At 45.9% G+C, this 16,334-nt stretch overlaps 1 protein-coding gene across 2 annotated transcripts in view; it reads right to left on the bottom strand.

Annotated features, from left to right (window-relative positions):
• The window catches only part of SLCO5A1 (solute carrier organic anion transporter family member 5A1), a 123,086-nt gene that overhangs the window by 105,826 nt on the left and 926 nt on the right, over nucleotides 1-16,334 (bottom strand). For both annotated transcript variants that reach the window (XM_027127939.1, XM_027127940.1), the window contains exon 2: nucleotides 13,975-15,358. In XM_027127939.1, the coding sequence (XP_026983740.1) occupies nucleotides 13,975-14,872 (898 nt within the window). In that variant the 5' untranslated portion in view covers nucleotides 14,873-15,358. The remainder of the gene's footprint in view (nucleotides 1-13,974; nucleotides 15,359-16,334) is intronic.

Raw genomic sequence — 16,334 nt, 5'->3', positions numbered from 1 at the left:
TGGAGCCTGCAGAGATTTTCTGAGACACTTGCCAGGTGTTATTGTAGCCAAAAGCCTTCAAAGTGGATAGAGAAGGAACTGATGCCAGTTCCTAAAGACAGAAGAAACCCAAATAATAACAAATACTGATAACACGACCATTATCTGCATGAGTCACATGGCTCGTTGATGTGAATCCAAACTTTACTTCGGACATCACCCCTTTCCAACTTTTTAGGTAAAATCTTTTGTAAGTGTAATTAAATACAGAAAAATCAATTCATTAGGCCTTTGCTTCCTTTCTTTGTGCAAGCAAACTCTGAATGTGGCGCCCCAGGCAATGAACTCACTATGGAGAGAGAGAGAAGGAAGAGGTTTTGATAATAATCTATAAACTATCGTTTGATCATGAAAAAAGACAGAGTAGAAGAAATGCAAACATTCCTACTCTAGCAACAGCAAGGTAAGGTCATATTTCTGGGAGGCAGTATAAAGCAACTCCTGTGTTTTTTCTTCTACACCTCCAAGTCTAATACACACACACACACACACACACACACACACACACACTTTCACGTGATCATAGATCGCCCTCCATGAGAGGAGGTGAGCAAACAGGCCCATTTCTGTACTTCCTGGGCATCATCTCTCTGCACTTTTACACAATCCATCCCACCTTCCCGTCTATAATAAACCACATGAGCTAAGACATGAGGAAGGGGACTACCCAGGAGGGTCACTGGGTAGTGGCAGTAGGCCCACTCCAGGAACCACAAAAGGCTCTGGAGTTACCAGAACTTGCTGGCTGGAGACCTGATCAGAGATTTTAAAGTCTAGAATAGAACAGAAAAAAGCACAAAGACAGCCCATGAGCATGTGTGTTTCGGGCTCCCTCCCTGTGCTCCTTAGCAATTACACTTGATTATAGCCAACAGCTCACATCATAATTATCTGAAGCCCATAGCAAGAGCATCTCGTCTGGAAGCTATTAATAACCTGAAAGCTTTGTCTTCTTTCTCCCTGTGGTCACTCTTTACTTCGTAGGGGAGATGACCCTCCAGACCCTGTGAAGCACAGAGTCCAGGCATCACTATGGGGCTTGGGAGAGGAGATGCACGCCCCCAGGAGAGGCGCCGCCTAGCCAAGAACAACCCTGATGTCACGGAACTACATACCTCTTCCCACCAGCTCGGGGCCAGCCTGACACACGGTGACCTAAGCAGGAGCAGTGAGTGCAGGCAACCGGTTCAGAAAAGCCACAAGAGCAGCTGTGCCCTGCCAGTGACGACGAAAACGAACACCACTCTCTTCCCAAACAGGATGAAATTTGTTTTTAATAATGGCAGCCCACTTGGAGTGTTTAACCATGTGCCAGGCCAGGTCCTGTTTTAAGTGCATCACACGCATTAACTCACAACTAGCTCACAATGATCCAAGTGTTGACAGAGGTGGGATCGAGCAGAGAGAGGCCACAGAACCTGCCCCAGGTTACACCCTGGCAGAGCTGGGATTCGAATCCAGGCAGCCTGGCGCCAGCGGCCACACTCTTAACCACAAGATTGAACTGCCTTGAATACGCTAACTTCCGGATCTACGCCACAGTAGGCCCAGAAGAAATCAGAAAGTAGAGTCCAGGAAGACCCTTCGAGATGCTCTAATTCAATTCCATCCAAATTCGAACACTGAAACCCAGAGGTGTCAAGTGACTTACTAGAGGTCACACAGCTCACAGATCATCTTCAATCGTCCAGAACAGATGTTGCTGAACAAATAGTCAAACTAGATTGTAAGTTCCTTGAGGCCCACGGGTCACTTTTTAGGGTTATTTTTAGAAATACAGTAGATAGTGACTCTCCTCTTCCAGTGTTCCAATCCCCAATTAAGCTTTTTTGTATTGTTTTGTTTTGTTTTGTTTTGTTTGCGGTACGCAGGCCTCTCACTGTGGTGGCCTCTCCCGCTGCAGAGCACAGGCCCTGGACGCGCAGGCTCAGCGGCCATGGCTCACGGGCCCAGCCGCTCCGCGGCACGTGGGATCTTCCCAGACCAGGGCACGAACCCGCGTCCCCTGCATTGGCAGGCGGACTCTCAACCACTGTGCCACCAGGGAATCCCCCCAATTAAGCTTTTAAAAAAATTTTTAAAAGTCATCATAGATTAGATTAGAAGTCTTCTGGTATGGTCAAACTGGATTATTTTGCAGACAAAGAAACTGAGGTCCTGAAACGTTATGTAACTTAGTCAAAATTATATCAGTAATTACAGATGAATTTGTGTCAAATTACAAATTGGTCCCTATGTGTGGTTTACCATTTCTACAAGACTGGATGACCTGGAAGGTTTAAGTCCTAAGTTAGTCATTCCCAAAGTGGTATGAGATGTCATATAAGTGAATAAATAAGTGTCCAGTAAGAACCCATGTGAGGGTCCCCCGGCCTCTCCCTAACAACAATGGTTCTAGAACCTAAAATGAAAGAAAGAATGTATAAAGGAGGACACTGCACACCCAAAAAACTGAATCCAGCAACTGGAAGGTAGCACATCATCTCTCTTCCGTTCTTGCATGTAGCTACCACTGCCTTCCATCAATCCTAATTAAAGAAATGAAAACTAATTTCTTTTGAAAGTTTCACAAGGATGAAGTAACTAGAGACATCTTAAATACCAGCAAAACTAAATTTCAGAATTATTATTCCGAGATATATTTTTTAGTCAAGTCTTTCTCGTAGGAAACTTTTGAGATTTACCTCAGGAAGATTTTTGCATCTTGTTAAAGGTTGCTGCTGCCCTCCACCTAAAGGAAAGCCATGAAAATGCAGTTCAAATCAGGAAAGGTTTACCTTCCAGCTGAAATTAAACACCAGGGACATAAGCATATTTCTAGACAAAATACCAGCAAATATATTTCACCCAATAATATAAAGACACTTTGGAAACCAGGATTGTTGGTCCATCTTTATACATTGATCAGAAGCTGATTTACAACCAGAATGCTAGGCCTAGAATTCACTACACAATCTTGTTCACTTAAATTTCTCCCCTCTTCTCACTAAAAAAAAAAAAGCATCTTTTTTTTTTACTGAAATATAGTTGATTTACAATGTTGTACCAATCTCTGCTGTACAGCAGTGACTCAGTTATACACACATAGACATTCTTTTTAAAAAAAGCCTCTTAAAACTTCTATGTCCTTCATAAGAACTCAAGGCCAAAAAATTAGGAAAACACCTAATAAGACCAAAACCTACCATCATCATCATAATTATTATTATTATTGAAATATTATAGCTAAGAATTCTCACATGCTAGAAACTCAGGAACTGCACAACTCAGTTTCAGACACTTGCAAATTATGTAATTTCATCCTTCTGAAAATATTAATTACATGAATATGGTTTTTACTTTTAAGCAAGAGTAACCTGCACCTGCCTTTCTAGGTTATATTAGGTAACAGGGGTTAGCATTTTTGCAGGGTGACAGTTTCAAAAGCCATCATAACTCCCAGGACGGGAAGAAGAGTCTGAATTTACCGTCAGGTAATACACAGCTGCCTGGAAAAGGAGTAAAAGGAATGTCTGACTCCCTGGGGACAACTGTCACATGGCGACATCACTCAAGCCACCAGGGTGTGGAGGAAGTGCCAAGAGACTCACTTCCGATAGCTCAAGGAGAACAGAAGAGGCTACGACTCCTCTCCAGACCTGAGTCCCAAGTTCCAGAACAAGATCATATCCAGCCAGGATGAACAAGGCACAGAACTAAAGAACTGAAGAGATGACAGGAATCTAAGAAACCGCTAACCTTGCTGCCTCCTCTCCTTCACACGTAACAAAATTAAGAAACTGAGCCAAAGTCACACCAGAAATCTATAAACGTTTTCCTCCCCCCCCCCCTCCCCTCCCCCTCCCCTCCCCTCCCCCTAATGTCAACAGAGCTCAGGCCTTGAACACTGACCTTGAGTGCTGGTTTTGCCACCTTTCAGATGAACTTGAGCACATTACTTAACCTTGATTTTCTCATCTATAAAATGTGAAAAATGAAAGTAGCTGCTGATTTTCAACCAGGAAGCCAAGACTACACAATGGGAAAAGGATAGCCTCTTCAGCAAATGATTTTGGAAACTAGATATCCACATGCAGAAGAGTGAAGTTGGACCCTTACCTTACACCGTACACAAAAATTAACCCAAATGGCATTAAAGACCTAAACGTAAGGCCTAAAACTACCGAGATGAAAACATAGGGGAAAAACTTCAAGACACTGGATTTGGCAATGATTTCTTGGATATGACACCGAAAGCAGACAACAAAATAAAAAATAGACAAATGAGACTACACCAAACTTAAAAACTTCTGCACGTTAAAAGAAACAATCAACAGAGTGAGAAGGCAGTCTACAGAATGGGAGAAAAATAATTGCAAATCATATATCTGATAAGAGTCTGATATCCAGAATAAATGACCTTCTACAGGTCAACAATAACAAAAGTAATCTGATTAAAAAATGGCACTGGGGCTTCCCTGGTGGCGCAGTGGTTGAGAGTCCGCCTGCCGATGCAGGGGACACAGGTTCGTGCCCTGGTCCGGGAAGATCCCACATGCTGCGGAGCGGCTGGGCCCGTGAGCCATGGCCGCTGGGTCTGCGTGTCCGGAGCCTGTGCTCTGCAACGGGAGAGGCCACAACAGTGAGAGGCCCGCATACCACTAAAAAAAAAAAAAAAAAAAAAATGGCACTGGACTTAAATAGACATTTCTCCAAAGATATACAAATGGCCAAAAAGCACATGCCAAGATGTTCAACATCACTAATCATTAGGGAAATGCAGATCAAAACTACAATGAGGTATCAACTCACACCCATCAGGATGGCCACTATCAAAAGAACAGAAAATAACAAGTGTTGGTGAGGATGCAGAGAAGTTCAAACCCTTATACACTATTGGTGGGAATGTAAAATGGTGTAGCCACTATGGAAAACAGTAGGGATGTGCCTCAAAAAATGAAAAATAGAGCCACCAGATGATCCAGCAATCCTATTTCTGGGTATGTATCCAGAAGTATTTAAATCAGGATCTCAGAGAGATATTTGCACACCCACGTTCATAGCAGCATTATTCACAATAGCCAAGAAGTGGAAGCAGCCCAAGTGTCCATCCACAGATGAATGGATTTTAAAATATGGTATAAACATACTGTGTAATGTTATGCAGGAACTCTGTCACATGCTTCAACACAGATGAACCTCAAGGACATTATGCTGAGTGAACTAAGCCAGTCACAAAGGGACAAATACTGTGTAATTCCACTCATGTAAGTATCTAAAGTAGTCAAAACCACAGAAACAGAAAGTAGAAGGGTGGTTGCCAAGGGCTGAGGAGAGGGGAAATTAGTGTTTAGTGGGTATTAAGTTTCAGTGCTGTAAGATGAAAAACAAATTAGAGATCTAGTGCACAACAGTGGGAATACACTGAACACTACTAAACTGTACAGTTAAAATGGTTGAGAGTAATTTTAATGTTATGTGTTTTTTACCACCATAAAAAAAGGGGGAAAAAATGTACCTGTCACATAAGAGTTGTTCTGAGGATAAAATAAGATGATAAAGCATTCAGCACAATGCCTGCCATACATTAAACATTCAAACATATTTGCTGTTAAAAATAGCCCTTGTTGGGCCTGCCTGGTAGTGCAGTGGTTGAGAGTCCGCCTGCCGATGCAGGGGACGCGGGTTCGTGCCCCGGTCTGGGAAAATCCCACATGCCGCAGAGCAGCTGGGACCCTGAGCCATGACCACTGACCCTGCGCGTCCGGAGCCTGTGCTCCGCAACGGGAGAGGCCACAAGAGTGAGAGGCCCACGTACCACACACAAAAATAGCCCTTGTTAGACCCCATGTATGAAACCACACCAAAGGCTTTTTCTTTTGATTTAATTAAGCTCTCATTTATTTTTAAGAGAAATTCTAGGTCTTAAATGCCTTATTAAATCTACCCTACGTCTCCTCTTGAGGTCCAATTATTTAGCTGGTGAGCTCTGCTTTAAAATGCTGATTAATTGCTTTATAGTTTGCCAGAATTCCTCATCTTGATGTTTTCTTTTACCATCGCCACTGAAACAGAGCTCAGATAAAGGGGGAAATGACATACCACTCCCCTTAGTACATACATGTCACGCACACATACACACGTCATTCCTCTTCAAGGGTTACAATAGTCTCAACTCCAAAAATATGTCTAGAAAATCTCTATGGTTAAAAACTTTTAGGGAATTCCCTGGCGGTCCAGTGGTTACAACTCCACGCTTTCACTGCCAAGAGCCTGGGTTCCATCTCTGTCTGGGGAACTAAGATCCCACAAGCCACCTGGTGTAGCCAAAAAAAAAACTTTTAAGCTGATGGGAAGTGAAGTCACAGTAAAAACCATGAAACCCTTCGTATCTTTACACCCACTAAAAATAATCTACCATGGCACACTACAGTATCTCCCATGATCTACTAAGAAAATAGTATCGTATAGATACTATGCTGTCTACTGGGTAATATGTAGCAATGAGTAATGAACAGTTCATCTCTATTTCCTATCTCTTGTTTGCTAGAAGGCTTTCCTATTTACAAAGACAGGTTCTTCCTGGGTCTTCTCCATCCAAGTGTTCAATGCTTTCTAATTCTGTGACCTAGAGATTTCTACTTCCAGTCCCAAGATATAAGAAACACAAAATAGGGCATTCCCTGGTGGTCCAGTGGTTAGGGCTCCGCGCTTCCACTACAGGGGGCACAGGTTCGATCCCTGGTCTGGGAACTAAGATCACGCATGCCGCAGGGCACTGCCAAAAAAAGAAACACAAAATAACATAGTAACTTGAATGCTTAAGATGAAAAAAGTTGAAAGCATCACTAGTGACAGTTTTTTGTAGGGTAATTCCTTGTTGTGGGATCTGTCCTGTGCAATGTACAATGTTTAGCAGAAACATAGGCCAAGATACCACTAAATGCCACGAGGTCCCCTTCAAATTTTGACAATCAAAGTTGACTCCAGGCATTAACAAGTGTGTCCACTGCGAGTGGAGGGAATTACCTCTAGTTGAAAACCACCATTTTAGAATGACCCGTAACCTATGCTGTTTCCCACTGGGAGCTGAGGTTCAGAACATACAGAGCCTGGATACTGAGAATGGTCTTGGACGAGGAGGACCACCCAGGAGATAGGGTGGAATCCCTGTCTCTTTTCTCTAGATCAGGGAGACGGAAAACACAGGGTGAGAGCACCAGCTCCGGCAGAAGTACCCAACACAGCAGAACACATCGGCACGGACACACGGTCTCTATTTCCGAATATTTCCCCCAAAAGACACAAGAGAACCATCCAAACACCCAGGTATGTTTCTTCACCTTCACTTCTCTCTGAAGCCTTCATTCCTAGAATGCCTACTCTAACATCCATTTTGCCTCCATTTTTCTTTTCCAAAATCTCTATTCCTTCTTTTTAAAATGATGCCCAAGGGCTTCCCTAGTGGTGCAGTGGTTAAGAATCCACCTGACAATGCAGGGGACACCGGTTCGAGCCCTGGTACGAGAAGATCCCACATGCCGTGGAGCAGCTAAGACCGTGCGCCACAACTACTGAGCCTGTGCTCTAGAGCCCACGAGCCACAACTACTGAGCCCACGTGCCACAATTACTGAAGCCCGTGTGCCTAGAGCCTGTGCTCCGCAACAAGAGAAGCCACCGCAATGAGAAGCCCATGCACCACAATGAAGAGCAGCCCCCGCTCGCCACAACTAGAGAAAGCCTACGCGCAGCAACAGACCCAACGCAACCGAAAATAAATAAATAAATAAATTTATTTAAAAAAAAAAAAAAAGCAGAGCCAAGTGTGTGGGTTTGTTTGCTTTTCCCCCACCAAAGGGCCTTATAAGGTGAGCTCAGAGCTCACCTGGGTTTGCAGAGGTCACAGATTTACCTCTAACGTGTAGAGTTCCACCAACAGAGAGAAACCCATCAGCCCAGAGCCTCCAGGGTGGTGAGAGCAAAAAGAAAGTGGTGCTTCCTTTGGTTAATAGCAAAATGAACATCTTTTGTCCCAAGCCACTCTCTCAGTGGACTCAATAGCGATCACGATGGAATTCAGAAAAGTTGCCACAGCTTATGATACACCCAAAACTGACATCTTGCTTTTGCAAATGCAGTAAATGACGGAAGGGTTCTTCCTGATGAGATAGAACCTCAATCAGCAGCTGGTTTTGCCAACAGTGGATCCAACCCCAAGCCCACAGAGAAACTCTCCACCGATCAGAAAAGTCAAAGATCTATGGTCTTTAGACCCTTGTTGCTCAAAACATGACCCTTTGACCAGCAGCTCTGGCCTCACCTGGGAGCACATTAGAAATGCAGAATCCCAGGCCCCGCCCCAGACTTCCAGAAGCAGAATCGGCATTTTGAAAAGACACCCTGGAGATTCACATACACACCTTAAAGCTTCAGAAGGACCGAACCACACAGATAACAGAATCCACAGCAATGTTAAAGATGTATCATAACATAACAGCTCACCTGTTATTTGCAGGTGAGCTGAATACATCACTGTCCGTCCACTGCCTTTTCCACAGTGATGCAGGAAGCCCTTCTGCTTTTCAGCTAGAATCTGAAGTTGGTTTATCTGTCAGCATCGTAGACTGACTAGTTTGTCTTAGAGGCCAAAGGTGACCAACCAGGGAGCTGATATAAATTCAGGACTTGTCAAGGGTACAGAAGATGTACTCGTTGGGACACAGATGAATTGTCCCAGGTATATGTGAAACTCACCAACATCCTAGCAAGGAGCTGCTGCGCCACCAACACCCAGCTCTCCTCACTCTGCACTGCATCCATCCCAATAATTCCTCCACACGCCCTGGATCATGGCCTCAAATCCCTTAACGGTCACTCTCCCTGGTATTAGTTTCCAGCGGAGATTTTTTTTTTTTTTTTTATTCATGATTTGTACAGAACCTACTTCCCAAAAGGGACTGTATGTGGCTTACAAAGATGAATACCTTGTAAACAAGATGAGCAAAATTAAAGCAGAATAAATACCCAGTTTGCAGTCTCAGAAGAGAGTATATTCACATGATCTTTCCTCTCTTGGCCCACCTCACGCCCCCATCACTGCTCCTCCCCGGGAAAGCAGAAGGGGGTTAACGTGACAGATGAATCTGAAAATAAACTGGGATGCGCAGCTCATTTCCTCCTCTTTGCCTCTGGGAGGTGAGTGTGCACACGGGGCATAAAAATTCTCCCCTGCTCCTTTTCAGCACAAGTCTTGCACACACACCCCTCGACCACAGGTCACGTGGGGAGACCCAGGGCTGCCACCCTGTTGAGGTCCAGCATTGCCGGCGGCTAGATGGGTAAGTCTATTTAATAGTGCGATTATGGGGCTTCCCCGATGGCACAGTGGTAAAGACTCCGCCTGCCAATGCAGGGGACACAGGTTCAAGATCAGGTCTGGGAGGATCCCACATGCCACGGAGCAACTGGGCCCGTGCGCCACAACTACTGAGCCTTCGCGTCTGGAGCCCATGCTCCGCAACAAGAGAGGCCGCGATAGTGAGAGGCCCGCGCACCGCGATGAAGAGTGGCCCCCGCTTGCCACAACTAGAGAAAGCCCTCGCACAGAAACGAAGACCCAGCACAGCAAAAATAAATAAATTAATTAATAAACTCCTACCCCCAACATCTTCTAAAAAAAAAAAAACATTGTCCTGTACAATGTCTAAGGAGTGATTTCCCATACAAAGTTTTAATTTCCTACATAATGCTTCTCTCCTTTTTCCCAATTGTAAAGAGATACGTTTAAAGGTTTTGGTGCTCAGATGGAGTAGAATATCTTCCACTCTTCACTCTGCCCACTCTCCAGGGTGAGTCTGAATTCGCTTCTAACCCAGCAAAGTGCTGCCGCTTCCAGTTGGCCCAGTGCTTACCCCCATGTAATCCCATTTGCTCCTCAAAATATTACCGTGCGGGAAACAAATGTAACAATCCCCAGGTGGAGACAGAGGCTGGGAGAAGTTAAGGGATTTGTCTACGATCAGATCTGTCTCCTGACCAGTCACTGGTAGAGCCAGACGAAAATACAGATCAGCCCCGTCCGGTGCTCTTTCTAAGGCACTGTCCCAACTCCGACCCTTCTCTGGGGTGTGAAGTGACAGGGGACACACCAGGGAGGTGGGGTGGCTGTCCCCACACCACTTGACCAATGGCTGGCCCATTGCCAATCCTCACCTATCCTGAAAATCACCCAATCGGAGCTGTGGCTTTCTATTCTAGAAAAGCGTCCTTTTTCTTCCTTTCCCCACCTGGTTAGCCATTCTCTCTTGCTTCCCTGTTTGGTTCATGAATATCTTGCCCTGCAAAAGGTCACACTTTCTCTCTCTCCTTGAGATACAATTACAAACCATGGTGCACTTGCTAACCTTACTTCTTCATAACTACAAAGCTTTCTCTATGCTCCGGGTCAACGCTGAGCCTCTCTCCTTGCAGGAGTTAGGGCATTGAATGGGTGCAAAGACCGCTGGATCTCATCTACGACCACATCTCTTCTACGCTGAAAGCTGCCAGAATGTTAACACCGGAACTTTCAAAAGATTAAGGTATACATTTACATTCCATTTCAATGGTTTCTACTTTAATTCAGATATTTGTTCCTGCCTGCAATTATTAATCTGCTACCTGCTTTTTTTCCCCCTTCTTCTTCTATGGTTGTCATCAGTTAGAAAGACTGACCAAAAACTTAAGAAAAGGGTGGGGAGCGGACAAGGTAATATAGAAGAACAGTTTTGCAGAAAATAACAAAGATATATAACCCGTTATTTATTAGGAAAAATCCCATGTGGTAATGGGTTAACACTGCTCATGTTCTAAGAATATAGTAGTCTCCCTGATTTGAATTTGTATGGAGGTAACCTGTAAAAGCTGCTTTAAAAGGTCTAAAGAATGGTCTCGTTTTGATCATGTTTTGATGACTTTAGGCCAGTTCTGCATCCTTCTGCACCATATTCAGAACTCTACTGAACGTGGCCCATCTTTTGGTTTCAGTTGACTTTCAGATCCTCTTGCCAAAAAGCACACGGCGTGGAGGGAAGTTCAAGGTCTCTGGGGTCAGACAGGCGTGGGTTTGACGCCCATAAGCAAGCCACTTAAATTTTCTGAGCCTTTGTTTCCTCATTCATAAAACAGGGAAAACAATTCCCACAATTCCCATCTCATAAGGCCATTAAGAACATTAAATCAAAGAATACAGGTAAGATTCCTGGTACTCAAACCACTGGAGCTTTTACTGAGAGCCATGTAATAAACAGAGCCATGTAACAAGCAGAATTCTCATGAGTTTCCCAAAGAATGTGTCCTAAGGCATTCATCAAAATGTTTTCCAGAAGAGCCAATTATTAGTCAATATCTAAAGAAGGAGAGGAGGAGGCGGTAGGTGGAGGAGGGGGGGCGGGAGCAAATCCCATCTGTAGAACTTTCTTCCCCTTTCACATGTCACTTCGCTTGTTACCTTAAACTGGAAATATTTCTTCATTACATTGAAGGCACCTCAGTTGCTGGGATTGTGTCTCATTTTCGGTCTTCCCATAAGGAGTACAGTGCTCAGCACAGAATACGTACTTGCTCTTTTCATTCTTGATGGGCAACCACTACCAGAAAAGTTAAATCTCAGGGCTCTTACTAGTGGATGTTCTCTCTTTGCGTGGGGCTCTGCCTGTGTTTTTCATGAAGCAGATTTGTGTCAGTGGTACCTAGAAGCGGGATGGAAGGGAGACTCGAGTTTTCAAAGTAAATGGAGGAAAAGATCAGTAAGAATAAAGAAAACAATTGGGATATTTACAGGGTCAAGGTGTCACTCTAAAGATTGCTGATTATTTTCAAAGAGAGAAACGTGTGATTGCAATGGAAAGACCTGGCAATCACCCACGCAACTAAGTGATTAAATTCATCAACACTAATGAATGGCCAGATGGATCTAATCGAAAACACGGAGTGTCACCTGTGAAGTAGTCTGGCCGAGAACGTTTCGTCTGAATCGAATTACACCTTTGAACTCCCGGTTTACAAGAAATATAGGGAATGGAGGAACAAGGTAAGTGACACCACGAGGAAATAATCAGATTAAATCTAGAATGTGGAACATTCCACAAATCAACTAGCCTTGTCACTTCAAAAAGTCTACGTGGTAGAGAAAGAAAAAAGTTGAGGCACTGTTCTAGTTTAGCAAATGCTAAGAAGGCAAACAGCCAAATGCAGTGTATAAATGAATCTCAACTGGCTCCTGGTTTGAAAATGTATGTAGCAGACTTCCCTGGTGGCACAGTGGTTAAGAATCCGCCTGCCAATGCAGGGGACACAGGGTAGATCCCTGGTCCGGGAAGATCCCACATGCAGCGGAGCAACTAAGCCCGTGCGCCACAACTACAGAGCCTGTGCTCTAGAGCCCACGAGCCACAACTACTGAGCCCATGTGCCACAACTACTGAAGCCCACGCACCTAGAGCCCATGCTCAGCAACTAGAGAAGTCACCGCAGTGAGAAGCCCGTGCACCACAACGAAGAGTAGCCCCTGCTTACCGCAACTAGAGAAAGCCTGCAACGAAGACCCAACGCAGCCAATAAATTAATTAATTAATTAATTAAAATTACTTAAAAAAAATAAATATCAGTAATAAATTTTTTTAAAAAAGAAAATGTATATAGCTAAAAAAGACTGAGTGGGCAATTAAGGAAATTTGAATATGGACTGGAATTTGATGACCATATGGAATGGTTATTAGCTTTCTTAGGAAGTTTAAGCTCCTGAGTTATGTAAAAGAATGTCCTTATTTTCAGAAGATATGTGCTGAAGCCTAAAGGTGTCTATAATTACTTTCAAAGGGCTTAACCTCCCATCCAAAAATATATATATTTCTATACACACACACAAACTGATAAAGTAAATATGATAAAGTGAACAATTATTGAGTCTAGGTGGTGGATACACTGACGTTCATTGAACTGTTGTTTCAACTTTCCTGGATGTTTGAAAATTTGTCACAACAAATGTTAGAAAACATGGAGGCAAAGTAACAAGCAAGCTATTCCTCTCTGCCTGAATAGAAATTTCTTTCTCTTACATTTAATAATAAAAACAAATTATAAAACTCTTGTCCTGATGCATTTGGGCCAGTTACTGGGGACTATAAATGGCTCAGACACCCTCTGTAACCGATTCTGGGGACAGCATACTGAGCAAAACGCATAGCCCTCTTCATTGAGTATCACTTCCACTGCCCTTTCACTGTCCAAGAGTACTGCTTTTCAGAAAATAGTAATGATGTTTCCCCCAATATCCTGTAACTGAGGGTCTTCAAACCAACAACAAAAATCGTTTTGGATAAACTTTACAACCTGTGATGTTGCTTCTGTATAAAGATAATCTAGTCATTCGATATCATTCAAGTTTTTTTTAAATAGCGACGCAGATGATACGTAATAAATACAGATATGAAGTCAATAAAGTGTGTTTCATGTAGTCTGGGTTCTCCACTAACTCTGCTCTTGGGGGCAGGAATGAGAAGCAGCTGTGGATGAAAGAATAACCTTATTCCACACACAGCAGTTACTTCTATTCCTTCCTGACCCTTCTAGAAGGACAGCTTTGAGAAGATAAGCTTGATAAATTCGAGCTTTTCCAAAGATAGGCAGCAACAGAGAGAAGCACCACCCCACAGTTAAAAGTTTGTATTACTTGGGAAAAGACAAGTGTGAGTCTGAAAATTAGTTCAAAGAACGCTCAACTATTTGATTCTTTCCCAAACAGAAAACACACCACACTAAGGCCAAAAAAAAAAGAAAAAGAAGATAAACTGAAGCTTAATGCATATATATGATATAATGCCATATATTATACACAATATACAACATCCAGTAAAATGTGAAAGTGCTTCCTTTTGATTTTTGAGTGCAAGCTTATCTGAGAGGAAAGTCTTACCTAGGTACAAGGATGCATTTTCTTTCTTGACATTGTCGTCTAAGTAGGTTGGTCCCAGGGTATAAATAGGTGTGGAGCCCATTCCAATGAGAATCTGCGCGCAAACGAATAAAGCCACATAGACCCAGTGACTGTTTCCCCCCGAGTCCTTGAGGCAGGTGGGAGGCTCCGTCGTGGCCGAGGAGTTGCCATTCTGACACAGGCCGTAGTTGGCCGCCGAGGCGTTCAGCTCTTGGATCTGGTAGGGGGGCGAGATGAAGTGAGGTAAAGCGAAAAGGGCGGCCCCCAGGGCAATGAGGAGTCCTCCCACGGCCAGCCACAGGGGCCGCCGCCCCCGGCCGCCGAAGTAGCTGACGAACACTACCACCACCAGGCTCCCGATGTCAAAGCAGCTGACCAGCAGCCCTGACTCGGAACTCTTCAGACTGTAGCGCCTTTCGATGGTGGTGATGACACTGCTCAGGTACCCGGAGACCATTAACGCCTGGATGAAGGTCAGAAAGCACATGCAAACCAGGAAACAGCGGGAATCGGTGAGGACCACATAGAAGCACCTTCTGCCCTGGAGCATGGCCAAAGTGGAGGACACCGATATGGGTTTGCCGATTTCCACCCTGTGGTGACTTTCCACCAGCCCTGCCATCTCTGCCGAAGTAGACGGGACGGAGGGGCTGGGGGCCCGCGGGCCAGGGCCTGGCTTCAACTCCTGATGGCCAGAGGCGGGCTTGGAGTCTTCTCCGGCAGGATTCAGGTCTGGCCTGCAGGAGGCGCTGTTCAGGGCGGGTAAACTCTTGGACCTAAAGGTCTCGGGTTCGCACTTCTCTTGGACCGCTCCTACTCTGGCGCTGGCCTCCAGCTGCTCTCCCGCCTGGGGCTGCAGCCCAGTGCCTCCTTCCATGGCTCGTAGAATTCAGATTCGATAGCCGGTCGCACTCAAGGACTCCGGCCCTTTTCATCCACCGGCAGGAGGGGCCGAAGCCGGGCCCAGGCAGTCGTGCCCACCAGGGACCGGGGCTGGGGATGCGGAGCCGCGCAGTAGGGCATCCTCACCAGCAGGGAGGTGCCCAGAGCATCCTGACCGCAGACGCGGCCCCGAGGCTCCTCAGCCGCGTGCCCCGGAGGGCAGGGGTCCACGCGGTCCTGCGATGAGCCCTTAGGGTCCACCTCGGGTTGGCAGCTCGCGGCAGGAGCCTTGCGCGTCCCGGGCGCATCCCCCCCTCCGCCGCCGCCGCTCCGCCTGCAGCCCGGAGCGCGTACGCCCAGTGCCCAGCGTGGGGGCGGTTAGCGCTGCAGCCCGCGCCGCATCCCGCCCGGCTGGCTGGGCCAGAGGCGCTCGGTCCTCAACGCCTCGGCTCGCGACACCCTCGGGCGCAAAGCTGCCAACCTGCAAAGCAGAGAGAGGGCGGTCAGCGAAGGGCGGCTGCGGCTGGGACTGGCGTCCCGGCGCCCCGGGGGACAGCGCTGGGGCACTCGGAAGGTCCCAAGTGAGACCGAGGGATGACAGAGGAGCGAAGCCCTAGAGGAGGAGGCGGCTACAGGCTGCAGCCTCTAGTGCCGGAACAATAAGCAGCAGGCGGTCGGCAGAGACCCTCCCTCATTGTCTACTGTGGACCTGCCCCCGCCCCGCCCCTTTTGCCTTAAACAGCGCATCTGCTTTTATACGTTAATAATTATCAAACTGGCAGCTCTGACTCAGAGACAGTGTCTTTTATCCTAGTGAACTAATTGCAACCTTTTGGCACTCCTACTCCATTACTCAAAATGGAAAAGGCCCAAAAGAACAAAGGAAAGTTTTTTGGTTTTGGTTTTGGTTTACAAACACTGTGCACTCCCACTCCCGATTTTTAAAAATAAAAGAAAGGGGGAAAGCTAGGTGTGTAGAAATGTGTGTACACAATTGTGCGCAGGCACCTGTGCGCGACTGGATGTGAATCCGTCTTCTCCATCAGAGACACGTATTCAAAGCCCAAGGCAACAGCAAAAAGGTCAGAGTGCTTGCCTCTTTATTCCCAACACTAAAAATAACACCCCTGCCCCCAGCCGCCGGGGAGAACTATTCAATTACAAATACCAGGAGCGTTCGAGGCTGCGGCCCACACGAAGTCCCAGCGCGCTGTGTCAAGCGAAACAGAAAATCAATTTGCATCGCGGAGAGGTGGGGAAGCCACAACCAAACAAAGAGATGCCGGCGCGTTGTCGCAGCGCGCTGGGAGCCCACGGATCCGGCTTGGCACTCGCAGGCGGCCAGGGAGGTGTGCTATTTACATCCCGCGCAGCCCGCGAGCGTGGGCTCCGGGTGCGCGCACGCGCGCTCACACACACACACACACACACACACACACACACACACACACACACAC

The sequence above is a fragment of the Aethalodelphis obliquidens genome, unplaced genomic scaffold (assembly GCF_003676395.1).
Source record: "Aethalodelphis obliquidens isolate GAN/ISIS:26980383/991018 unplaced genomic scaffold, ASM367639v1 scaffold33, whole genome shotgun sequence".
Taxonomy (NCBI): domain Eukaryota; kingdom Metazoa; phylum Chordata; class Mammalia; order Artiodactyla; family Delphinidae; genus Aethalodelphis; species Aethalodelphis obliquidens.
Note: the sequence above shows the minus strand (reverse complement) of the source record. Positions and strands in the feature narration are given on the sequence as shown.